The following is a 24,764-nucleotide window of genomic DNA, read 5'->3' as shown; positions in this document are numbered from 1 at the left end:
GTGAGGCAGAGGTGAGACCGGTAGATGTCTCGTCGACCCAGCAAATGTTGAAGTTCTCGGGTGTCGCGAACAGGGCGTCGAGACCACCGCCACGGTTGGTCACATCCGGCTCGGTGATGGGAACACTGGAGTACTCCTGGAAGGTATCAATTGCCCAGGCGATGTTCTTCTCAAGCGCCAGGTAGCGGTCTTCTTCCTCGGGCGACAGATGGTGAAGGACACAACCACGAGGACTGATCAGGCATCGGTCTTTCAACATGTTGGAGTCGGAATTGACACGAATGGCTTCTCCCCGCAGTAGTGCTTTGCGGTGGTCCTCAGTCAACTCAATGGGTTGTTTGAGGATATCGTAATCATCCGCGTTGCACTTCATGTCAAAACGCTGATTCAGGTTGGATGGGTTGAACAGGGGGTGGTTGTTGAGGTCCAGATCACCAGACTTGTGAAGCCGAGCCAGGAGCATCTGCAACGGAGACGTGCGCTCAGAGAACAGCTCTTTGACCGGGACACCGCTAGATTCTGCATCCTTCATCAGCTGCTCCACGGTGTTTTTAGAACGCCAGGCCTCCGCAGGAGTCTTCTGATCTGCAGGGATCTTCTCTTCAGTGGGGGCGGTCTTCTGATCCTTCGACGTTTTCTCCTTGGACTTGTTCTTTCTGGCTGCTTCCACCCGCTGATCGGCTTTGTCGTTGCTATCGGAGCCAACAGCACTGGCGGATTTCCCGGAATCGGCAACGCTTTCGGTAGTCGGAGCCGGCGAGTCAGTCGAGCTGGTCGGCGCTTTCTTGGTCTTCCGCTTCCTTCCAATGATCGGCGCCTGCACTGGCTCTTCAACAACCGCGGCGACCTCGTGTTTCTTGGCTTCGGCCTCCTTAGCCTTCTGTCTCCGTTCCTTCTTGGCTTGGCTCTTGGTCAACGCTCGGACAGGCGCGGAGCCGATCCGGGACGAAGCTGGAGGGGAGTTGGCCCGGGAAACCGACGCGGAAGTATAGAGATCGGCCTCCGATCCGAAGTCCCCTGGAGTGTCTGGCCTACTTAACGAGGAGATGCTTGGCCTTCTCGAACGTGTTTTCTGCGCGGCTGCCAGGGAAGCAACGGAGTGAGTGGCAGAAGGGGGCGGCGGAGTTTCAGTCTTCGGCGTGTCGACCACTCGAAGAACCCTGGGTTGACGGGGCGCAGACGAATCCGAGACCCGTGAGATGCCGGTCAAAGGGGTATTTGGACGAGACCCAATGGTTGAGGTAGCGGCTGGGCCGTGGAGAGCGTGTGTCGACGCCTCTGCCTTTGCCGCATCCTGAGATTGGGGTTGGGAGGTGCCCAAGGGAAGTTCCAGTTTCATGGGCTTAGCCTTAGCAGTGGTCGCTGAAGCTTTATCGTTATCACTGGCCTTTGATGGGTCATTCTTCTTGTCAGATGCAACGGTTAATTCACCCTTCTGCTGAGACCGAGCCTTGCTGGCCGACTTGGGCACAGGAGAGCCGAGTGAAATTTCCGAAACGTTCTTGATACGGCTGGATGTTGGAGCATTCTCGGGCGTCTCCTTCGACACGGGGGAGGGCTGGCGAGAGGCACTCCCCTGGAACCCATGCCCTGGTGTTCCGAGTCTAGGGAAAGGCGGATTGAGACCCGGAGGCACGGACACCGACGAGGTGGGACTGGATGGGTTGAGCGGGCTGTGGAACAAGGCGGACGCGGGATGAGCATGGGGCAGAGGGAGGCCCGGCGGCAAGGTGGGTGTTCCAGCACGAGCTGAGCCTTGCGATTCACTGGAGAAATGCGAGCGCACCAGATAGCCAAAGCTGTCGACAGGGCGCTTGTCTTTGGGTTGCGCTCCAAGAGGAGGGAAATCTTCATCCACTAGATGCACTGTTAGCTTCTGGAGGACGCCAAACCATGAGTGAGGTGACACAAGGAGAACAAGAAGAAAACGCAGACAGGGGGCGCCAATCGACTCCCAAACAGCAAACACGGTACGGACGGGCAGGCATCTAAATTACACAAAGGTCCCGGCCGAGCCAACCAGACGGACACACAAGGCATATTGTCTATATGAACAATAATTGTGAGAAATTGGTTTCGCATAGAGGGCCCTGCTCGTGTTTATCGAACGCCAGGGCAGGGAGGTTAACGTACATAAAGCCATGACCAGACCGAATGGGCCACCAAGATGCTGATAGATCAACCCAGCTTGGATGCAAAAGAACAAAGTATACGACAGCCACCAAACCGCAGTGGACAGAGAAGACACATGGTGCCCATCAAGTGCAATGACGCCTCCCATCCACACGGAAGCCGGAGACAAAAAAATAAGGAATAAAGGAAGAATGAGAAACAGAAGGAAGTGAACAATAAAAACAAAAAAACGATTAACAGTCCATGAGAATAACGCCCAAGGCACGCCTAGCCCGTATTCTTGTTTTTTCAAGAGCCGTTTGCTTAATGCTTCGTTGCAGAGTGGAAATATGTCGCAAAGTTTTCAACATCGAATCAATGAATCCGGAAGACTGAAACATAAGAATCATATCCCGCGCCCATCTAGAGAAATATGATATCATGTCATCAAAATAAAAAAGGGAGGCAGAAAAGACACAGAGAGAAACACGATGCAAAAGGGTAGTCATCATAACAACAAAGATAGAATGGAAGGGCAAAGGGGTTATTAATGAATTATGAGAGAGGGGGGAAAATCAATCACCAGCGGTTGAAGCCGCTGCCATACATCATGGCCTGATTGTACCCACCTTGACCCTGACTCCCGTACAGCGCTTGCCCAGCAGCAGCAGCATTCGCACCGACCTGGTGCATCCTCGCCTGCAGGATGCTCGGGTCCGCAAGATCTACTACACCGCCTCCACCGGAGGAAGTGTTAGCGTGTCTGTGCTTCTTCCCCTTCTTCTTCTGCTTCTGTGGCCCAGAATCGGAGAAATTCCCCGCTTGAGTGCCATAGAAAGAGCTGAGAAGGCCATTCGCAGGAGTCAGGGGAGGGGGGGTTTGGTGTTGCTGGAGGAAAGGAAACATGAACTCACGCTTAGCGGCCTCTTGACCCTGCAAACCACCGGCATTTGCGCCACTGCGACCTCTCAGCAGCTCACGCATCAACTCTGGATTGGCTTCTTGCTTTCCGAGGTTGGCACCCAACCCGAGATTGGCGTTCGTAGTAAAACCGTGACCCTGTGCGAACATACCGCCTCCGCTGATAGGCGGAGTGCCGGCCGTCTTCAACCCGGGGGGTGGACCCTGCACGCCACTGGTGAAGTAGTTGCCGGCCAGCGCATGCTGAGGACTAGGCGCTGCGAGCGGATTGGGAGTACCAGATTGCATCAGGGAGGCCTGTTGGCTCAACATCCTGACATTAGGGAGGTTCTTGGTGTTGGCCTCATTGGCAAAAGAAAACCTGGAGTTCTGCCGATTTTGCGCCTGGAGAGCGTTCAACTGAGCCATCTGAGTCTGTAGTAGACCTTGACGGACCTGCGCCGCCTGGTCGAGGGCAGCGTTGTTGAGCCCACCCTGCAACTGATCAACTAGGCCTGCCTGTTGGTTGTTGGCAGACTTCAAGAGAAGCAACTGCTGCTGCTGCAAGGGGGTTAAGCTGCGACCGGCCAGATTAAGTTGCTGGAACTGGTGGCTTGTGGCGGAAACAGGAGACCCAACAACCGAGTTTGTCGTCGTACCTTGCTGGGAGGGAGGCTGAATGGCACCATGAGATTCACGGCCGCTGCGGCCTCTGGGTGGCATCGCGTCATCCGGCTCACCGCCCAACTGCAAGCTTCCACTCTCACGGCTCTCCTCTTCCGCTGCAGCGGACTGCAACAACTCCTGTTCGCGTCTCACACGTTCCTGCTCCGCCTTCTCACGCATAGCCCGGCGCTTCACACCACCGTAGGGATCGATAAACGAGGGGTGGTTCTCGATAAGAGCAACTTCTTCCGCGGGCAGACCAGCCGCCGAGAAGACGAACTTGAAGTCCGGGGAGTTGACAGCCTTGACCAGGTTATCCAATAAAGGTGTCTCCGGCTTGGGCGGCGTCTGAACAACAGGAGCAGGTGGGCTAGGAGGGGAACGAGGCGGTGAAGAGCGTGCCTCAGGGGAAGCCTGAGCCTCAGCTTCAGCTTGTGCCTGTGCTTGTGCTTGTGCCTGTGCTTGGGCTTGTGCCTGTGCTTGGGCTTGAGCTTGGGCTTGAGCTTGAGCTTGAGCCTGGGCCTGGGCCTGAAGCTGGGCTTGAAGTTGTGCCTGAGCCTGAGCCTGGGCGCGTTCCTGTTTTTCTGCGCGCTTCGCTTCGTCTATAGTTGGCGCAACCGTCGCCATGGCAGGCCGGGGGCTTTGCGATGCTTGGCTGCCAGTCAAGCTTGCGCGTCTTGTCCGGCTGAGCACAGCGTCCTTATTCGCCCAGCTTGCCGACGATGGAAGGGCGGATCCGTCAGGTGGTCGGCTGCCAGCAGCATCATCCCTACTAGGTTGACGGCGCATCGGTGACGAGAGCGGTTGAGCAGATGACCGAGCGACGTGCGGGGGAACCGAGTGGGTAGGACCGCTGGGAGGACCGTTGATGCGTTGACTCGACAAGGTGTTCATTGACGAAAGATCCTGTCGGCTGTAGCTGTCGCTATCCTCGCCCGTTTCGTGCAGGAAGGTACAATTCCGATTATGACATTGTTCGTTGCGGAGGAAGGAAGAACAGTATTTCGTCGTACCGTATTGTGCACTACAGCAGTTAGTATGCGGCGTTACTAAATGAACGCACAAGTCTCCAATAAGACCTACCGTAGCACTCGGTCCCCGTTGGCCGACCCATCAACCGCGGTTATGCACGTTGCTGCGTCGGCCTTCCTGGCGTACGTGACGTAGACGCCGATGCCCTGGTTCGGGTTGCCACCAGGCTTGGCCTTGCTCACGACAATCTTCTCAATGTCTCCATACTGACCGAAGTAGTCTCGACCGCGCAAAGTCATCAGGAGCTGGTTCTCGTCACGTATTGTGGGGTTGAGGCCGATCACGTAGACAAGGTTCTTCTGTACGACCCTAACACCGGCGAGGTTCTTCCGACTAGAAGCCTCAATTTCGCGTCTTTCGGCCTCCTTCTTCTTGGCGGCGGCGGCCTTCCGATGTTTTAATGCCAGGTCCGCTTTGAACCTAATTTGTGGGATGCGATGTTAGCGCCAAGACGCGGGAAGGGACAGTCAGAACGAGTGCGAGGGATCACATACTCGTCGGCATCAGGAACCTTGTATTGGATGGTGCTCTCATCATAGACCCGTCTACAGTTGGGGCACCGGCCTTCCTCACTATGGGTTTTGATATTGTTGTAGCAGAATTGACAAATCTGGTCGGAAGTGTTAGCGACGGTCCAGATCGCATACTACGCGAGCGATCTCCCGATCGGCCGCCGGTTCGCAAGGACGAGAGAGACGTACCTGGTACCCACAGGGGCAAGGCTTAAAGTTCTTGTCGGATAGATCGAATTCTTCGATGCAGAGGGGGCTAAAGAAGCCGGAGGTGTCAGCCCAACGAACAAGTCACAAAGTCAACCCGACGGGAACGAAAAGTTGAGAGCGGACGCACCAGAACTCGTCGTCATCGTCGATGACGGAATCAATCTGTTGGCGATTTGACATAATGTCCGACGAAGCTGTGCAACTGTACAACAGGGGCGAGAGACGGCGATCACAGTCCAATACTAAACACCCATCAACCGAACCCGGGCGGAAGGGGGGAGGGGGAAGAGGGCGAAAGGAAAAGCGGCAAAAAGGTCTCTGTTCTAGGGGGCGGAAGAACCGAAAGGGACGAGAGAACAGTCCGAGGCGGGTGAGGAGGAGGGCAGATCGACAACGTGGGGTAAGGGGAGGAGAACGAAAAGAAGGAAGCAGGGAGGGACACAGACGTAAAGGAAGAGGGAGAGTTGGAGGCGAAGAGAAAGAGAAGTGAAGCTTTGATTGATGGGGTTTGCGCGGGTTTGCACTGTTTGGTACCCAGCTTGACAGCCTGAGGCAGAGTGACAGCGCCGCTTATGTCATCTAGCCGCCCGCCCAATGGTTGCTCTCACGTGACGGCGACAACTTCGCCTGGACCCGGCAAAAGCTCCCTGGAGGGAACCTCCGCTGCTCTCCCCCTCCCTCCACCTCCTCCGTCGCCTCGCATCCCGCCATTGCCCCGTCACCATGGCCTCTGCTCGCGTCCTGATGCGCCTGGGATCTGGCCGCTCCCTGGCCCCCGCCGCCCGTGCCTTCTCCTCGACCGCACTGCAGGCCTCCAAGGCGTCGACCGCGCCCATCTCGGAGCATGTTCCTAACATGCGCCAGGCCCAGCGTCCCCGTACGTCAATGGCCACCGGACTGGACCACTTCAGTTCCTAGCTGACCCAATTCACAGCCTCGGGCCCTCTCCGCGCCCCCGTCGTCAACCCCGCCGACAAGTACCAGGACAAGGCAGACAGTCTGCACAAGTACGGCCAGTACATCATGTCCTGTCTCCCCAAGCACGTCCAGCAGTTCTCCGTCTGGAAGGACGAGCTCTGCATCTACGTCCCTCCCTCTGGCCTCATCCCCACCATGACCTTCCTGAAATATCACACCGCGGCCGAATACACCCAGATCTCCGACATCACCGGCGTCGACTTCCCGACCCGCGACCAGCGCTTTGAGGTCGTCTACAACATGCTGAGCGTGCGCTACAACTCGCGTATCCGTGTCAAGACCTACGCCGACGAGGCCAGCCCTGTTCCCTCCGTGACGGGTCTGTTCGAGGGTGCGTTGTGGTACGAGCGTGAGGTCTACGATATGTACGGTGTGTTCTTCACCGGACACCCGGATCTGCGCCGTATCATGACCGATTACGGATTCGACGGCCACCCGTTGCGCAAGGACTTCCCCTTGACTGGATACACGGAGCTGCGTTATTGTGAGGAGAAGAAGCGGATCATCATTGAGCCTCTTGAGCTTACGCAGGCGTTCCGGAACTTCGAGGGCGGTACCGCTGCCTGGGAGCCTGTTGGTCCGGGTAACGATAAGACTCCTGAGTCGGTACGTACATCCATCCCATGCCATTGCCATGCCCTTGTCCATGGCCCATTGCTATCGTCAAATATTGATGCTAACCGAAACAGTTCAAACTACCCACCCCCAAGCCGGAGCCAAAGGAAGAGGAAAAGAAATAGAGAGATGTAATCGTATTTTCTTTCCTTGCTGGTTCTGTATGTACATACCGTCTATTCGAAGTTGACGTTAACTGGATTGTGTCTAACGAATGTAAAGCTGTCTTTAGGTTAGCAGTCATTTATCTGATATATCTCCGTCGTAGATTATTTATGAAATTTTATATCCTTCCCATCACCCTCCTAGAACCATACCTATCACCCTTAAAGTATTCCATTAAACCAATTGCACAAATATCCCATTGCCAAAACCAAGCACCCCAACCCACCATCTCCGACCCCATGAATCTGAACACGATGATGTAGTTTTCTACCGATCCGCACCACCCCCCAAACCGACCAATAACCACGCCCCCAAAATAAGACGCCCGAAACGGGCAAAATGCTAAATGGAAACTTCTTGGCGCGACCGACCGCCCGACCGGCCCAAAGTCTTAACCCCGACAACCAGCGACGGGAAAAAAAGTCCAAGCCGATTGAGTTATCAATCTACGGAGTACATTTCTACGCCTAGACCAACCTACCACGTCTGCATCTTTGCATGATCTCGTCGCAATAACCCACCCCGAACTTGCATCACAACTCAAGAAGACACACAATAAATCACATTAACAAAGCCCCAAACCCCACCCCGAAACAAGCGACCAAAAAGAAAAAAAAAATGCCCAAACGCAATTTCTCCGACTTCAGCGAGTCCTCATCCCATCGCAACCGCACACCCGAAGACCGGGCATTCTCACTACAAACGACCCGACTGTTCCAACAATTCGAATATGGCGTGATTACATTATCCAAGGCGCTGAAGGTGGCGCGGGGGTTTGAGCGTCAGAAGCTCAGTCGGCGGGAAAAGACGGCGAAGACGGCGGAGGGGGGCAAGGAGGGGACGTTAGGACGGTTGGCGGAGGAGGTGGAGGTTACGAAGGTTTGTCTTTTTTTTTTTAATTTCTTTTTTATTTTTGCTGGGTGGGATGTTGGTGGGTTGTGGTTTGGGATAATGGCTAATATGAGTTTGGGGTAGACACTCGACCCGGTAAAAGTCGCAGAGAATTACCTCTTTCGACAACTCGTCAAGACGAAACGGATCGCCGAGTCGCCGGTGTTTATCAGATTCAAGGAAAAGAAGAAGATCTCGGCGGAGGGGCCAAAGAGTCCGGCCGAGGCGAATGTGACGGCGCGGTTGTATAAGTCGACGCCGGTGAAGAATGTCTTTCCGGGGATTATGGATGGGATTCGGAAGTTGTTGGGGGTGGAGGCGAAGCCTGTTCTGAAGGAGGATAAGGGGGCCAAGACGAAGGATGCGGAGAAGGGGGGAAAGACGAAAGAGAAGAAAGAGAAGAAGGATAGTGAGGCTGGGTCGAAGCGTGCGACGGTATCGGTTGAGCCTGAAGCGGGGAACAGTGGAGATGAGGAGGATGTCGATATGGATGATGCAGATGCGGACAGCATTGACTTTGCGCAGTTCGATGCACGACTTGCATCCGGGTCGGAGGATGAAGATGGCGAGGAAGGAAGAGAAGAAGACCGCGATATCAGCGGCAGCGATGACGACGAAGCCGAGCAGCGGGGAGTACACTCGGATATCTCAATCTCCCGATCTCCCTCACCCGAACAATCCGACTCTCCACCCTCCAAGAAGGCCAAAGGTAGCAAGAAAGCCTCCTCGACCCCCGCCACGAGCACGACGTTCCTACCATCCCTGACGATGGGCGGCTACTGGTCCGGCTCTGAATCCGAAGCGGAAGACGTGGAAACGAACGAGCCCCCCAAGCGGAAGAACCGCATGGGCCAGCAGGCGCGTCGGGCGTTGTGGGAGAAGAAGTACGGCTCCGGAGCCAACCACATCAAGCAAGACAAGGGGAAGCGAGGCCGGGATAATGGCTGGGATGCGCGTCGGGGTGCGACGGACGGCGGAGACCGTTGGGGACGAGGCGGAAACCAAGGCTGGGGCAGGCCTCAGCAACAGAATGGACGTCCTCAGCGTGGTCCGCCTGCGAAGCCCCAGGATAATAAGCCGCTGCATCCGTCCTGGGAGGCGGCGAAGAAGGCCAAGGAGCAGAAGAATACGGCTGCGTTCCAGGGTAAGAAGGTGGTGTTTGACTAGATATCCAGTTTTTGTATGTACTTATAGATATCATGACGATTCCAAAGCTTCCAACACAAACTTGCCATTCTCGCTGGTAAATCGAATATATACTGTCTAGGTATCATGAAACGGATCCAGGGCACAGATAACGTATGAACAGATACATGCGAAAGTCAAACCGAAACGCTGAAATCACGAGTACTTACTAGACCTGAATACCATTAATCATTCATAAAGTTCATCCATCGCGACGTGTCCGAGCACCCGGGCTTCATCTCCCCCGATAGCGTTTGCTGGCCATCGGTCTCGAAGCACGGGATGGCGGTGAACTCGCCCAGCTCTTGAGGCAGATTGGAAACAAAGTGGTCAAGCCCAAAATGCGGCATGTGCGATAGAGGGTGCGAAACGGAAAATTCAGATGAGTCGGGAATACTCGCGCTGGCCACGTCTGCATCCACCTGGTCGTTTGCGGTGGATGCACCAGTCATCGGGGTGATAACTGGGGGAAGTCCGTTGTTACTCGGGTGATGAAACTGCTCTTGGAAAGGTACAATTTCGGGGGAGATTGGCCCGGTCTTCCATAACATCTCCCAGTTCTTGAAGCGATCGTATGCCGATTCGATGACACCGGTACTGCCTTGGGGTTGAGTCTGACTGTACTCTTCGAGACGGCGAATCGCCCGCTCGAGGGTCTCAATGACGCTCACTGCCGCCCGGGCAGAGCCGACACCCATGGACATGATCTTGATCAGCGCCATGCCCTTGTCCAAGGCTTCGCGCAGTCGCTCGGTGCGTTTGGTTAAACTTTGGGCCAGAATGACGAGCAGAGCAGCACGGCATGAGCTAAACTCGGTAAACGACGCGCGGGCGAGACCGGGCTCGTCGCGAAGCAGCCGACACAGATCGATGATCTCTAGAGCAGCTTCCACACAATCGGTGACCAACGTCGACCGATTTTTAGCAAGGCCCGACGGCGTCTTCAGCGGAGCGCCAGTAATCGTCGTGAGGCTGACTGCTCTCATGCTGCTGAAGAGAAACGGCCGCCCAAGGAAGATGCGAGTCAAACAATAGTCGAGCTTTAGATGCACATTGGATCGGAAAAGTGGCCCTGCCGGGTTGAGGTCTCTGCAGTTGGTTTCTTCAGGCAGCGTAGCCCACCAGTCTACTAGGTTCTTTCGCAGATTCAATAGCCTTTCCAGACAATCCTGTTGTTGGTTCTTTCGCGACTTGCGAAGAATAGATCTACTGGCGTTAGCAGAGTTCCTAGCTTACTTCAAGAGAACCCACATTTCATTCGCAACTTCTCCAAGTTTGAGGGTCAATTTGATAAGTGTCACCATGTTTGTATCGTTCGAAACGTGTCCCGATGGTGTCAAGCCGGGAAAGTCAGTAGGAAATGGGGCATCCACATCCGCATCTAACAAGGATACTGGTCTTCCATGAAGGATGCTGACGCGCCTAGAGATCGTAAGCATCGTACAGAGCGAAAGATCGTTGTCCAAAACTTACTTTTCTATCGTGTACGCAGTCCAGAACACACGATTCCGAGTCTCGATCATACGAGGTGATAGTCCTTCGCCAGTATATTTCCGGTGCATGCCATTCTGAATTGCCATCTTCAGTGCCAGACCAAAGTACGTGTAGCAGAGCCCCGAGGTATCAAGCGGCAGCAGATAGGTTCCGATCAGTAGACAGGCCTGCACGCTTCGAACGGACGCGGTGGCGATGATATCTGGAAGCAGCTTGGATGCGAATTGGTAGAACGTGAGACCGACGTCGTCCTCGGAGAAGTGATGATCATCGTCGAATGCCGAGTTGGAGGAGAGACGATTGACGGGGATCGATGATTCCATGTGCGCAAACTGGGTTCCGACGGCCAGGACCATCAGAATGGCGCAGACAGAGCCGGCATCCTTAGAAGAAAGACTCGAAGGATCGGTATAACAGGTGTTGAGCTTGTCGCGCAGCCAGTCCTCTTCCACATAGAAGTTGTTTGTCTGGGCGTATTTGAAGAAGATCTGGACCAGGAAGTCGGCCACAAAGCGAGGAGGAAGACAGGTGACAGATGTCGACACCAAAGTCGAGCCGGACTGCAGTTGTGTTGCTCGCCATCGTTCTTCGAACGGCTCTGTTTCGGTTGAGGCCTATACCGGTCAGCAACAAATCAACTGAGGCTATTCAGACTGCCGTTACCTCCGGAGCTGCAGTCTGCATCCATTCATCGATCTTCTGTCTGATTTTCATGGAGAAATTCAGGTAGGAGAATTCTCCAGAGTATTCTGCAGTCATGTTAGTTCGATAGTCCCGAAGAGTGAAACAAAACCAGAGAGGAGCAGAAGCGCACGGGTGGTATTATCCGGCAAAGCCTTAATGGTAAAGTCTTCATCATCGATAGCCAGGTCCTCCAGATCCTCCCCATCCAACTGCAACGAGGAGCTTTCCGTAGCACCCGAAGGACGATGTTTATGTGTCAGCTCCTCCGCCATCTTCCGGAGAGAATGGATGTCGAACGAGATATTAGGGACATAGTGTTGAATAATGCGTTCCATGTACCGGACACGTTCCGCCTCGGCCAGATCATGTCGACTGAGGGCGGCCGTCCGTTCCAGCAGTCTAAACCATCACGTATAAGCCCCCCATCCGTCACACGTTATACGGTTGATGGCGCATGTCGACTTACGGGATAGACGACGATCGGGCGAGTTTCTCCGCATGATCGGGGTGAGTGAAGATGCATTGCCGGCGATACCGGAGACACCGGCGACAGGGCACACCTCCTTCGCATTTCTCCTTGACGCGGCGACAGCCATCGCAGCTGAGCAGTCAGTACCAATGTCCCAAATCGCAAGCCATTCTGGCCGGGTTTCGAGGGGAGAATCAGGGAGAGAGGCAGGCTTACGCTCGCACGGCTCGTTTGCGGTTTTCGTCCGAAACGCGGGGTCGTTTCTGCTGGCCTAGACCAGCAGGGGTGGTTGGGCCCACATCCATGGCAGTTTGAGATCAGGGAGGCCGATGGAGAGGCAGGCGCATTGTAGGATTATGGCGAGGGCATCCGGAGGAGGAGTGGAGAGGGTTCGACCAGGAGTTGGTGGTTGCGGAGTCGAGAAAATTTCCCCGAGTTGCAACGCAGGCGATCCTCCCTTTCCACTTTCCACGTCCCACTGATAAGATCAGGAGCGGCACGAGGAGGCAGAGGCCGATCACCACCACCCGGACCCATGGGCGATCGGGGTTGCCGGCCAGCTGGTGGAAAGTTGGAACTAATGCAAAGGTACGATTCGGTGGCACTGGCTGGCTCAGTCACGGTCTTTTTGCAGGGCCTGGCCGTGCTCGCGTGACGGGCCCTTCAGCCCTGCATGCATGGGTTCGTGACTTTGTCGCCCACCATCACAGAAAGGGCCGGTATAGATCACCACAGTAACCACCAACAGGATCGATCGATCTTCTACGAGGTACTACCTATCCACTAGATTTAGAAACCATCCACCTCCATCCCAATGCCCCGCTCCTGTCCAACCTCCAACAGCTTATTCCCGATCACCAAATCCATGATGCCCATTCCCACGCACTTGAACACCACATTCCGGCCATCCGGCACGTTAACCGGCTGTTCCTTGTCCATTTCCCCAAACAGCTCCCCAATTTCCACCAATTGATCCTCTTTCACCTCCGCCAGGATTAGCTCTCCAGACTCCTCCAAGCACGCCTCCTTCGAATCCACGTAGATCTTCCCCCCGCCCGAGAGAAGGGTCTCGGTGTCTATCTCCCGCATATGCGGCTTGTACGAGCCGATAAGCGAGATAAACCGCGGCTTGAACGGGTGGAGATACGTGGACGGGAAGTTGGGCTCTGTCGCAGGCGTACAACTAAAGATCACGTCGCACGAAGTCAGCTCGGTTCGAAGCACCTCCTCATAATCTGGCGTATCTTCTTTCACCAACGTAGAAAAGGTCACGTTAGGATGACTGGAACGTAGATCGGCGATCACATCTCTCTCAAGCTCTGCCATTCGCCGACGACCTCGGCTAATGATAGTAATATTCTTGATCTGCTCGGGAGCAAGGAGGAGTGCGAGTCGCGCATGCCACTCGGCTTGTCTTCCAGAGCCGAAGATCAAGATGTGTTCCTTGGGGATGGATGCGCAGCGTAGGAACAGCGACATGACGGCCAAGGCGGTGCGGAAGGCTGTGATCTCCGCTGCGCTGAGGAGACCTTGCAGCTTCCCTTCTGGAGAGAAGATGTTGATCACGCCAATGATTCCGTTTGCCTGGGACGCGGTCACAATTTTAATGCCGGTGCTGATGGTGTTGGAAACGGGCATGAAGAGAGACAAGTTCTGCTCCTTGGTGGTGATGGTGCTGCGGAGGGGTTGATGGATGAGTCGCTCCTGTTCAGAAGATCTGGACTGAGATGAGACGGTAGTCAGAGCTTCACAGAAGGCATCGAGGAAGCCATGGCACTGGGTCGGGGTCAGCTGTCGCAGGATTTGGGCGACTGCGGGCTCGGGTAGAAGACGCATCGTAGTGATGAATTATAAACGGAGGGGTTTAGATAGATGTTGATATGGGACTCAGGGGCTGCTTGCGTGCCAAAGGGTTTGAAATGAAGAAGCAATGTGGGAAGGCGATGGACAACCCTGGCATTCGTTAAATCGATGTCAAGACGCAGCAGCTTTAAGGACCGCCAGGTGACGAGGAGCGATGTCGGAGATAGGCTCACCTGCGGACAATGCCCGGATCGGATCGGAGACGCTAGGCAGGGGGAATTGACCGAATGGCCTAGTTGCTATCAGGAGGCACCTGGAATTGAAATCGCCCAGTGTCGCGATCGGAGGTTGAAGAGGATAGGAAACGCGGGGTATCGAGGGGCGGGTGTCTCCCTTGACATTACCGCCACACGCTACGTGCCTTAGCCTAGGCCATCTACGCAGAAGCACTGGAACACCGAATAGTGTGAAAGTCGTTATCATTAATGCGCCAACCCCAAATTGCTAACGCCATCTAGATGCAAGCAGACGCTCAGAGAATCAGTCTTCCGACCGAGATGCAAGTGCCCGATGATATCAAGAACCCCCCCCAGAAAAGAACGCAAGACAAAGGTATCATAGTAGAATCAGTTGCCCAACCCAAACACCCGGCGGACACGGCGCCTAAGCTCCCCAAGCATGGCCTCCTGCGACTGCTTGGTACGGCCAACAGCCTCGGTGTTCTCCACGGCGCGTCTCATCAAGAAGCCCATGCATTCCTTGACGGTACCCCAGGTCAGCAGCTTGTACACGTTCGGCGATTCCTGAAGGGACGAAGAGTCGGTGTTCGGGAAGCCTTGCAAGAGCTCGCAGCTGACCTCGTCGGCCATGCCCTGGAGTTGAGCGTAGCTGAGGTCAACCCCGTGGCTCTCTGCCCGAGCAGCCTGCTGGAGACGGATAGCGTGGGCCTTGCGGACGGAGTCCCGGTTGTGAGTGGCGATGATGACGTTCACAGGGGGAAGTTCGGTCTTGTGCTCCTCAGAGGCCGACTTCAGCATCGAGTTGTAGCGGCGGGTCAGGAGGGCCTCGACGACGCCGTCGTAGCATGCGTCAGTCTCCTCCTTCTCAGCCCAGATCAGATGACGCGGTTCAGTCTTAAGGTAGGCACCGCGGACGAGCTTGACACCGAGGGTGTAGCCTTCCTGGCGAGCGACCTCAAGGTGCTTGGCAATGGTCGCCGGCGTCGAGCGGAGATAAGCCTGGTAGGTGTTGTAGAAAATAGCGCTACCGGGGGTCTTCGCATTGCAGTACTTCTGGTACTTCAAGGCCCATCCCTCAATTCCAGGCTGCACAGCCTGTTCCTCTGCATCAACAAGGAGTCGCACATTGCGCGAGATGGCCAAGTCGCAGACTTTGGTGATGGCGTTGTCCATAAACTCCGAGGGGGCAGCCTGTTGCTGCAAGTAGTGGAGAACCTGAGTTCCCATACCAGTGAACCTATGGCTGTTAGTGGATATTCTAACTCAAGATCAAAGCAGCAGAAACATACTTCAGGGCCACAAAGTCGCCTTCCTGGGCCATATCCACCGTCTGCAGGGTTCCATCCAGCCACGTCTGGATCTCAGCCTGCGCGGCCTTCTCGTCGCGGAAATCGACATCGCTCTCACCCACCAGGACTTCGCGGGCATAGCCCAGCAAAACACCGCGGTAACCCAGTTGTTTGATGGCCTGGATCGACCGCTGAACCTCGAGCTTGTTCTCACCAGCGTTGAACTGCTTGTACAAAGTGTGCTTGACGAGCGCGTTCAAGAGAGGGTTCTTGGCCACGTCCAAGACGGGGGTCTTGGGGTGAGCGAGGGTCGAGAGAGCAAAGATGCATGGCTTCAGGAGAAGAGTCGAGGACGACACGGACAAGATCACCAACGACCGCAAGACCGAGGAGATGGGGAGTTTGGCCAGCGGGGATCCTGAAGCAGCTTCCTTCGATGACGTGGTAGCCTGCTGAATGAGGCTGCGGGTGGATGCAGGGGTAGAGGCAGCGGCCGAGGATTTGGGGTTGCTGGTGCGACTGACGTATCTGGCCGAGGAGTATGAGGAGGGAGCGCTCGACAGCGCCCGCATCGGACGGCGGGCGGCCTTCATGGTGATAGTGAGATAGTAGCGAAAGGAGATAGATCGTGGAGACAAGGACGGCTAAAGAGAATCTCCGTGGAGTGTAGACAAGGAACGGATTCACGTAGAGACAGTACAAACAAGCACCTCCGTGAGAAGACAGAGGAAGGGACTGTGTCGAGGTATAAAATGCATCACGATGGGTTGGCTATATGGAGAGTGGAGGATGGATGGGGATGGCCGGAGCCGGTGGAAACCGGGCAGGCCTGGCCTCGAAGCCGGTCGGTCGGGACTTTTCTCTCTTGGGAGGAGCTCTGGGTGACTGTCCCGTGACGTTAGATAATGGAATGGAGATTAACTATGCCGGTGGCGCTATTGCCTTTCCAGTTGAAGGTTGCCAAGTTTAAACCCAGTAGCAGCTGACCTGCTCAGCAGCATGTACCACTCATGTACAATGTCGATCTACACTTGATCGCCCGCTACTGTACGCTTCGCCTGAGCTACCAGGCAACCGGGACTGGGATGGCGTCCAAACTGTAATTTGGAGATACAGGGTGTTGACTGATCCTTGACTACTGCCTGGTCCCTGGCAAAAAACGATCAAGACAAGAGAACCGGCAGTCCCGTGCGAGGAACCGTGCCTTTGTCTCTGTTCTTCTCAGTCAGCATGTCCTGTCCGGCTCCGCGCTATCGATCTGGCGATAACCCTGATAACAACCAACAAGATCTTTGGCCAACAACCGGGTGGCGGGCCGGTAGGTTTCCCCCACCGGAGCTGTTGCCACTTGACCGGCCCGGTGGTGCTGCACTACTGGCCACTATCTCTGCCGTAGTACTTCCTTACCTGCCATTTGGAAAGATCCGACTGGATGAGATGCTCATACTTCGGACCTCATAGTAGAAGATATTGTCAACGTGGAGTTGCTGAAAGCCCACAGTTCAAGTCGCACGGGTTCATGATTTTCACAATGATGATTAAAGTCGCTGGTCCTCCATGACATCATCGACAGACGTGGCAACTGGCCACCGGCAACCCAACGCGAACCAAAGCTGCCAGGCACGAACCTAGTTAATGCCTGAGGATTCAGGCTTTAAGTAACGGCTAGACTTGATCCGGGCTAGCGCTGGCCAGACTCCACTGTGCTGCAGCCGGGGACTCAATCAACGCGGTGCATTTGCCGGTCCCGATGGGTCAAGCTTTTGAAACTAGCATAGATGAAACCAAGCCATTAGGTAACTGGAGCTGTCGCAGTTTCTCTTAGTCACAGGAACCTCCAGGTGGATAACACTGCTCTGGACGCGCCCTTCAAGTCTAGAATGCCCACGTTTTTGCGGAGAACGACCCCGGATTTACAGTCTAATGCCACGAGGAACGGCGCCAACCTATCTGACAGGCCAGAAAGTCCATATTCGTCCCTGGAAAGCGACTTCTAGAGTACTGGCAAGCTTGATAACATGCTATCGCGCCATTGCCCCTGCCGCGTCGGACGGTCTCCGCCCGTAAGGCAGACAGATAAGCAGCGCGCCAGTCACCAAACTTTTTTTCATGTCCTAAGCAGATAGGTCGCTCGTATGTAAACTCAACCCAGAGATAAGATGTCCAACCCCACAAATCTGCTTTCGCAGCATTTCTGGACCAATGGTGATGCCCTTCTGGGGAACTTTACGCCATCGGCCCGTAGCTGCAACTCAACTCGCGTTGGACCTGATAAGCATGCTGTCTGAGTTGCGAGAGCTCAATTGCCCCCACGGCAAGCATATAATGCGCCCTGCGCCAGTATTCCTCTTTGCCTGTGCTACTATACTTTATCCGTGTGTTTGTCGCCCACAATCACTATGGGTGCTCCATCGTTGAAGGACCTCGAGGAGGCCAAGACCGAAGTGAAAGCGCCGGAGGTGTATGACTATGAGGACCCACAAGCGCTGAAGGGAGAAATCCATGAAGGCCCTAACACGGACACTCACCGTGGTTTGTCCTCCCGACAATTGCAGCTGATTGCCATCGGTGGTTGTATAGGAACGGGTCTCTTTGTAGGCTCAGGATCTACTTTGGCCACTGTGGGCCCGGCACCGCTGTTCATGGGCTACTTTGCCATGTCGTCGGTGGTCTGGTTCGTGATGAATGTCCTGGGCGAGATGACCACATATCTGCCCATCAAGGGTATCTCGGTGCCTTATATTATTGGCCGCTACACGGAGCCCAGCATTGGCTTCGCTGCTGGTATGTTCCGCTCCATGCTTTCAGCCCGCTCCATGTCCCCATACTGATTATTCGCAGGATATAACTACTGGTAAGTTTTACTAGCCTCGTTCAATATCGTATCCAGATATTGATGCCCCGTAGGTATTCGTTCGCCATGTTACTCGCAAGTGAAGTGACGGCTGCCGGCATCATCATCCAGTACTGGACCACCTCCATCAATGTGGGGGTCTGGATAACGATCATCCTCCTCGGTATGTATTTCTCGGCTCTGTTTTCCCGTGCAATCTCTCAAAACTACATGGGACGGAGTCTGACTGCCACAGTGATCTTGCTCCTTAATGTTGTCGCAGTGTCATGGTACGGAGAAGCCGAGTTCTGGTTTGCAACATTGAAAATCCTCGCCATTATTGGTCTTATCATCCTGGGAATTGTGCTCTTCTTTGGTGGAGGTCCTAACCATGATCGTCTGGGTTTCCGCTACTGGGACAACCCCGGCGCATTCAACCCTTACCTGGTCGCTGGAAGCACCGGCCGGTTCCTTGACTTCTGGACGGCGTTTATCAAGTCCGGCTTCTCCTTCATTTTCTCTCCCGAACTTATCACCACTGCTGCTGGTGAAGTCGAAGCTCCCCGCCGCAATATCCCCAAAGCTACCAATCGTTTCATCTACCGAGTGTTTACCTTTTACATCCTGGGGACTCTTGTCATTGGTGTTACCGTGGCCTACAACGACCCGCATCTCTTGTCTGCCGTTGCCAGCGGAAGCTCCACCGCTAGTGCCAGTCCTTTCGTCATCGCTATCCAAAACGCTGGTATCTCTGGACTGAATCATGTGGTCAATGCCGCTATCCTGATCTCCGCCTGGTCGTCGGGTAACGCCTGGTTGTTCGCTGGTTCTCGGACGCTGTACTCGCTCGCCTGTGGCGGCCATGCTCCCAAAATCTTCAGCCGATGCAACAGGAACGGTGTACCTTATTACGCTGTGCTGATCACCTGGGCAGTTGGTCTGCTATCCTTCTTGAACCTATCCGACTCTGGTGCGAATGTCTTCTACTGGTTCACCAACATCACCACGGTGGGGGGTTTCATCAACTGGGTCCTGGTTGGCATTGCCTATCTTGTAAGTCTTTCAATATTATTCGTCCGTCTTGTGGAGACAGAGACTAACTCAAACCCAGCGATTCCGAAAAGCAATGAACTACCACGGCCTACTGGACAGCCTGCCTTTCAGGACCCCTCTGCAACCCTATGGAACGTACTACGTTATTGTCATCGTGAGCCTTCTGACCATCACAAATGGGTACGCGATTTTCTTCCCTGGCCAGTTTACGGCCGCCGGTTTCCTGGTGTCGTACATTGTGGTGGCCATTTTCTTGGCCCTCTACGTGGGCCACAAGATCTGGTACCGAACACCTTGGCTCACCAAGGTGTCGGAGATCGATGTCTTTACGGGTAAGGAGGAGATTGACCGGCTCTGCGAGAACGACTTTGAGCGGCAGCCCCGGAATTGGCTGGAACGTGTGTGGTGGTGGGTTGCGTGAGCAGCCTTCCAGACAAATTGCTAGTGCAGTAGTATACAGAAGATTTGGGCGACACATATGTACATAATTATTTTAAACACCCACAAATAGAACCAAACTGGCTTGTAATAGCTTTGCACATTGCTATACTGGTGGCACTAGTTTCGCTTGCCTTAGGTCAGGTGTTCGATTCATATGCTGGGGTCACCATCTCCTCCTCTTCGTCCTGTTTGCACTCTGCAACCCACCGGCCAGTTCGTGATTAATCGACCCCAGTTCAAGATGCACTTGTCCATAATCTATGGGGTTACTGAGGTATCCTAGCCTATCTTCAGTGTATATGCTCATAGATTGGAGAATCTCCACCTTTTCCAAGCGAAGGCAAGCTTCAGCCATTCTTCCAAGTTTTCTCTTCCCTTTTACTATTTCCTACACTCAAATTCCCAATGACAGGTGACTCTCAACCCAGAACCCAGAATAAAGGAAAGACGACATGAGATCCCAAGGTAAGAGTCTTCGCTTTGAATACAGGAGCCATCGCTTCCTAGTTCTCTTCCCTACCCGTGTCGCTAGCATCACGCTGACCGATCGAGATTCGACAGCGGGAAAACGTCGATAATCCTGCTCAACGCTGAGTCATGAGACACCAGGGTCAGGAACCAGAGAAGATGGAGGTGACCGAGGAAATGCCCAAGTCTGTTACAAATCAATCTCCGGGGCACGAGCCGGTGTAACGGACTGGGTCAGGGGTGGAAGCTCTGGCCAGCTGCATAGATGGCACGTCTCAGGTATCCTCGGAGAAGACATATCTAGGAGAATTCAAACCGGAAGATTATCGAGGCAGGCTACTGGGATTACAATAATGGCAAGAACATGGCTTGTGGGCTGGACGATGGCCTTTGCGAATCAGAGCTGGAGGTAGCCTTGTTGATAGCCTGTGAGAGCTGTCTGGGATGAAGCGCGACCGTGTGGAACTGGAAGATTTGGCGTACGGCCCCATTTCGACGGCGATTGGGCGAAATGCGGGGGATCTGCGAGGATGCGGGGAGGCCAATTCACCACGTAGTAAACCTACTTAAGCATTTAAGTTATGACAATCTCACTATCAAGAAATAGTTACTCGATAGTACACAAGAAAATCCGATCTTGTTAGTCACAAAATCACCGAACCAGCGCCCGCTGGTATCGCCTCCCTAATGGAATGAAGGCCGGGTGGACGAGTCCGGCCCGGTTGGCAGCGGGCCCACCCGGGAATCCTGCCGGCGGCACAGATAGCGGAGGAGCCTCCCAAGCTGGCGGAGCAGCGATGCATTTGCCATTTTCTGGCTCTCGTCGATAAGCCGCCCCTTGATTGGAATCCCGTGCTGGGGCCCGGTGGTAACCAACCTGCATCCAGGGATCCTGACCGCCATCGACCCGGGGCCGGCAGTAACCGGGTCTCTTATATCCTCCGAGGTTCCCCGCGCCCGCCTTGCTTTCTCCTCACCTTGTCTTTTACCTCTCTCCTTCGGATTCCGTCCTCGTCCAGTTGCTAGAACTCGGAAGAGCACAATCCATCATGCAGTCCTCTTTGCTCCTGCGTTCTCGGGGCCTCTCTCTGGCCAAATGCCCCTCCCTCAACATTGCCCGCACGAGCGCTCGTGCCATGGGCTCGTACGCCACTTTCAAGGTTCCTCGCATTGACAACGAGCCGAACGTGAGTAACGCTCTCAAGTAGCGTTTCATGGGGGACGGTGATGGCTAACACATTAGCAGAAACACTACGCACCCGGATCGCCTGATCGCCGCGCCCTCGAGGAGGCCCTCGCCAGAACCCAGCAGAGCTCTCCCCTCACGGTGCCCTTGGTGATTGCTGGCAAGGAGGTCAGTAACAGACAGCTACGCCATTGGCAATTGAACAGCTCTAACTCCTCCCAGATCAAGAGCTCCCAGTCCGAGACCCAGAGCAACCCCGCCTCCCACGCCCCCGTGGCCACCTACTCCAACGCCTCCACCGCTGACGTCCAGGCCGCCATCGATGCCGCCCTTGAGGCTCGCAAGTCGTGGGCTTCCACCTCCTTCGCCGACCGTGCCAGTATCTTCCTCAAGGCGGCCGACCTGATCTCGACCAAATACCGCTATGACGTCATGGCGCTGACCATGCACGGCCAGGGCAAGAATGCCTGGCAGGCCGAGATTGACTCGGCTGCCGAGCTGTGCGACTTCTTCCGCTTCGGTGTCAAGTACGCCGAGGAGCTGTATGCTCAGCAGCCCGTTCACCATGCCCCTGGCGTGTGGAAGTGAGTGACAGCCAAACCCCCATCGACCGGCCCAGTACTAATCGAGACAGCCGTGTGGAATACCGTCCCCTGGAAGGTTTCGTCTACGCCATCAGTCCCTTCAACTTCACTGCCATTGGTGGTAACCTGGCTGGGGCCCCTGCTCTGATGGGTAACGTGGTTGTCTGGAAGCCTTCTCCTTCCGCCATTGCCTCCAACTGGCTCGTCCACCAGATCCTCCTCGAGGCTGGCCTGCCCAAGAACGTCATCCAGTTCGTTCCCGGAGACGCCGCCGAGGTGACCAACACCGTGCTCAACCACCCCGACTTCGCTGCTCTCCACTTCACCGGTAGCACTGCCGTGTTCCGCAGCCTCTACGGTCAGATCGCCAACGGCGTCGCCGAGGGCAAGTACCGCAGCTACCCCCGCATCGTCGGTGAGACTGGTGGCAAGAACTTCCACCTGATCCACAAGTCGGCCGATGTCCGCAACGCCGCCGTCCAGACCGTTCGCGGTGCCTTTGAGTTCCAGGGCCAGAAGTGCAGTGCCACCTCTCGCGCCTACGTGGCCGCCTCCATTGCCGACGAGTTTGTCGAGCAGATCGTGGCCGAGACCAAGAACATCAAGGTTGGCGAGCCCACCGACTTCACCAACTTCTGCGGTCCCGTCATCCACGAGGGCTCCTTCAGCAAGCTGGCCAATGTGATCGACGAGGCCAAGAACGACCCCGAGCTGGAGCTTCTGGTCGGTGGTACCTACGACTCCTCCAAGGGCTGGTACATCCAGCCGACCATCTACCGCACCAGCAACCCCGACCACCCTCTTCTCTCCCGTGAACTGTTCGGACCCGTCCTGGTCATCCACTCCTACAACGACGCCACCGAGGCCGACTTCGCCAAGATCTGCGAGAAGATCGACCAGACCGGTGACTACGGTCTGACCGGTTCCATCTTCGCTCAGGACCGCGAGGTCCTCCGCACTGCCGACGACGCCCTCCGCAACACCGCCGGTAACTTCTATATCAACTGCAAGAGCACTGGCGCCGTAGTTGGCCAGCAGCCCTTCGGTGGTGCCCGTGCCAGCGGCACCAACGACAAGGCCGGCAGCGGCAACCTGCTGTCCCGCTTCGTCAGCCTGCGTTCCATCAAGGAGGAATTTGTCCCGACCTACAAGGTCCCCTACCCCAGCAACGACGCCTAAGCGTGTCAGCCCACATCGCTGATGAGAGATGTTTCTTTTCGATTTGGCATTATTCCCCATCTGCTTTCGTATCATGATGCATATCCGGCGTTTGAGGTTTCGGCGAAAAGTTCGCGCCTTGGCTTGTTCTTTGTATGATTAGTTTAGATATATCCATGTTGTCCACCGGAAGCTACTTCACTCCCTGCACGAGTAAACCTCTCGCACAGCCCGAACGACGTCTGAACACTTAGGGGAAGAATGCTACGCCCGAATCAAGGCCCCATGCTTAACCCCTTAACAAGATGGCCAAAGCTCCAAGAAATGGGCAAATTGATTCAATGGGTATTAACCATAAGCTTATCTATATACCCAGATTGCCCAAACAGCCGCAATGCCATTATACAACAAAGTTAATCAACTCACGCAGCTGCACACCTCTCCAAAAACTTCTTCGCGCTGGCCATTGCGTCCTTCGCATATGGTCCCATATCAGCCGGCTGTTCCTTGCCCGTCTTCCCTCCATCGAAAATCTCCATCGAGAACCAGCCCCGGAACCCCGTTTTCAGGACCGCACGGCCCATCTCTTCGATGGGGAGATACCCACCGCGGTACGGCATGGGTCGGAAATTATGGCTCCATAGTGCGCGGGGTCTCGCGCCGTCGATGGTCATGTTTTCGAAGGGGGAGAGGGGTTTATATGCGTCTGAGACTTGGAGGAGGTAGATCTTATCTGCGGGGACGGTGCGAGCTAGTTCGTCTAGACTGGCGATGTATTGTTGAGTGAGCAGTTCGGTGGTCGGAGCGGTAGATTCCTCGATGTGGCCGGATGAGGTGGTGGGATCGCCGTATTCGGAGCCGGCGGTTTGGAATGTATCCAGACAGAGACCGATGTTGGGACGGTCGACGGCGTGGACGATCTCCCAGACTTGTTTCCAGGTGGGGGCGTGCGAGGACCAGCACCAATTTTCGTAGGCAATGCGTTGGTTGCGGGTGCCGAGGAGGTCGGCCAGTTCGCGGAGATCGGCTACGATGTCTTCGTGGGAGGTGGTGAGTTTGTCGTTGGGGGTATCGGTTGAGCCGACTTGGAGGAGGTCGGTTCCTACTGCGGTCATGATTTCGCTCCACCCGTTGGCTCGCTTGAAAGCGTCTTCGCGCTCCTTGGATCCTCGGGGCCAGCCCTCGAAGTTGGCGAAGGGTTGCAGCATCATTACTTTGAGGTTGTGCTTGTCACAGAGTTGTCGAATGTTCTTTGCGACTTTGACGAGTTCGGGGTAGTTGTCTGGGGCGACATCGTGGCCATTGAGGCTGGCGGCGTATGAGAGGATGTCAGGGAAGGCGAGTTCGACTGCGGTGAACCCTGCGCTGCTGAGAGCAGAGAGCTTCTCTGGGAGAGGAGATGACGGAGAGCCGATGGAACAGGTTGCGTAGGAAAGGGAAACTTGATCGGTCCCGGAGGTAGACATTGTTGCGGTTGTGATAGTAGGTAGTTGGGTGTCGTGGGCGTGACAATTCAGAAGCAGTTGAGTTGCAGGAAGCTGATGGAGGTTAATACCAGCAGATTGGATGAAGATAAAAATAGTCTGGATCCGAGGTACTCTGGATTGATGTCAAGGAATTGAGTTTGTATGCTTCGTTCAGGATGATGTAACCGCGGGTTGTTGTAGGTTAGGGCTTCCGGCGCATCCACGATAAGAGTGTCTCTGCGGACACTCTAAATGATAATACACATCGTCATGGCTATATAGCACTGGGAGTTGTGAAAGGAGAACAACAGATGGTCTGGCATGACGTCCG

General features: G+C 55.0%; 9 protein-coding genes across 9 annotated transcripts; 4 read left to right on the top strand and 5 right to left on the bottom strand.

The window, feature by feature from the left end:
- Positions 1-1,811: 1,811 nt before the first annotated feature.
- Positions 1,812-2,486, bottom strand: BO80DRAFT_242698 (uncharacterized protein). Its single transcript, XM_025714567.1, has 2 exons — positions 2,134-2,486; positions 1,812-2,045 (listed from the first exon to the last, which is right to left on the bottom strand). Exons 1-2 carry the CDS (start codon positions 2,279-2,281, stop codon positions 1,870-1,872), a joined length of 324 nt encoding a protein of 107 aa, XP_025570452.1. The 5' UTR covers positions 2,282-2,486; the 3' UTR covers positions 1,812-1,869.
- Positions 2,487-2,691: 205 nt separating this feature from the next.
- Positions 2,692-5,612, bottom strand: BO80DRAFT_367247 (CCR4-NOT core ubiquitin-protein ligase subunit MOT2; the record flags this gene model as incomplete). The annotated part of the gene is made up of 5 exons (XM_025716281.1): positions 2,692-4,702; positions 4,762-5,130; positions 5,205-5,320; positions 5,412-5,478; positions 5,560-5,612. 5 exons carry the CDS (start codon positions 5,610-5,612, stop codon positions 2,692-2,694), a joined length of 2,616 nt encoding a protein of 871 aa, XP_025570451.1.
- Positions 5,613-6,176: 564 nt separating this feature from the next.
- On the top strand, positions 6,177-7,150 carry BO80DRAFT_367158 (complex I 30 kDa subunit family protein; the record flags this gene model as incomplete). The annotated part of the gene is made up of 3 exons (XM_025716276.1): positions 6,177-6,309; positions 6,367-7,016; positions 7,100-7,150. The coding sequence occupies 3 exons, from the start codon at positions 6,177-6,179 to the stop codon at positions 7,148-7,150; spliced, it is 834 nt and encodes a 277-aa protein (XP_025570450.1).
- Positions 7,151-7,738: 588 nt separating this feature from the next.
- BO80DRAFT_392572 (BUD22 family protein) lies at positions 7,739-9,279 on the top strand. Its single transcript, XM_025717224.1, has 2 exons — positions 7,739-8,069; positions 8,166-9,279. The coding sequence occupies exons 1-2, from the start codon at positions 7,809-7,811 to the stop codon at positions 9,246-9,248; spliced, it is 1,344 nt and encodes a 447-aa protein (XP_025570449.1). The 5' UTR covers positions 7,739-7,808; the 3' UTR covers positions 9,249-9,279.
- Positions 9,207-12,489, bottom strand: BO80DRAFT_429367 (Zn(II)2Cys6 transcription factor). The gene is made up of 7 exons (XM_025720450.1): positions 12,130-12,489; positions 11,911-12,045; positions 11,575-11,843; positions 11,424-11,509; positions 10,740-11,374; positions 10,518-10,688; positions 9,207-10,472 (listed from the first exon to the last, which is right to left on the bottom strand). The coding sequence occupies exons 1-7, from the start codon at positions 12,216-12,218 to the stop codon at positions 9,452-9,454; spliced, it is 2,406 nt and encodes an 801-aa protein (XP_025570448.1). The 5' UTR covers positions 12,219-12,489; the 3' UTR covers positions 9,207-9,451.
- Positions 12,490-12,702: 213 nt separating this feature from the next.
- On the bottom strand, positions 12,703-15,837 carry BO80DRAFT_497263 (FAD-linked oxidoreductase; the record flags this gene model as incomplete). Its single annotated transcript, XM_025724067.1, has 4 exons — positions 12,703-13,731; positions 14,364-15,192; positions 15,245-15,772; positions 15,806-15,837. The coding sequence occupies 4 exons, from the start codon at positions 15,835-15,837 to the stop codon at positions 12,703-12,705; spliced, it is 2,418 nt and encodes an 805-aa protein (XP_025570447.1).
- Positions 15,838-17,403: 1,566 nt separating this feature from the next.
- BO80DRAFT_392559 (proline-specific permease) lies at positions 17,404-19,653 on the top strand. Its single transcript, XM_025717223.1, has 5 exons — positions 17,404-18,028; positions 18,086-18,098; positions 18,152-18,261; positions 18,334-19,130; positions 19,189-19,653. The coding sequence occupies exons 1-5, from the start codon at positions 17,644-17,646 to the stop codon at positions 19,549-19,551; spliced, it is 1,668 nt and encodes a 555-aa protein (XP_025570446.1). The 5' UTR covers positions 17,404-17,643; the 3' UTR covers positions 19,552-19,653.
- Positions 19,654-20,861: 1,208 nt separating this feature from the next.
- prnC (delta-1-pyrroline-5-carboxylate dehydrogenase prnC) lies at positions 20,862-23,218 on the top strand. Its single transcript, XM_025714566.1, has 4 exons — positions 20,862-21,226; positions 21,286-21,393; positions 21,448-21,809; positions 21,860-23,218. The coding sequence occupies exons 1-4, from the start codon at positions 21,089-21,091 to the stop codon at positions 22,986-22,988; spliced, it is 1,737 nt and encodes a 578-aa protein (XP_025570445.1). The 5' UTR covers positions 20,862-21,088; the 3' UTR covers positions 22,989-23,218.
- A 1-nt stretch (position 23,219) lies between these two features.
- On the bottom strand, positions 23,220-24,687 carry BO80DRAFT_242559 (sugar phosphate isomerase/epimerase family protein). The gene has a single exon (XM_025714565.1). It carries the CDS (start codon positions 24,431-24,433, stop codon positions 23,390-23,392), a length of 1,044 nt encoding a protein of 347 aa, XP_025570444.1. The 5' UTR covers positions 24,434-24,687; the 3' UTR covers positions 23,220-23,389.
- Positions 24,688-24,764: the final 77 nt, after the last annotated feature.

The sequence above is a fragment of the Aspergillus ibericus genome, assembly GCF_003184845.1.
Source record: "Aspergillus ibericus CBS 121593 unplaced genomic scaffold BO80scaffold_62, whole genome shotgun sequence".
Classification (NCBI taxonomy): domain Eukaryota; kingdom Fungi; phylum Ascomycota; class Eurotiomycetes; order Eurotiales; family Aspergillaceae; genus Aspergillus; species Aspergillus ibericus.
The sequence above is the reverse complement of the archived record's forward strand: the minus strand, read 5'-3'. Positions and strand labels throughout refer to the sequence as shown.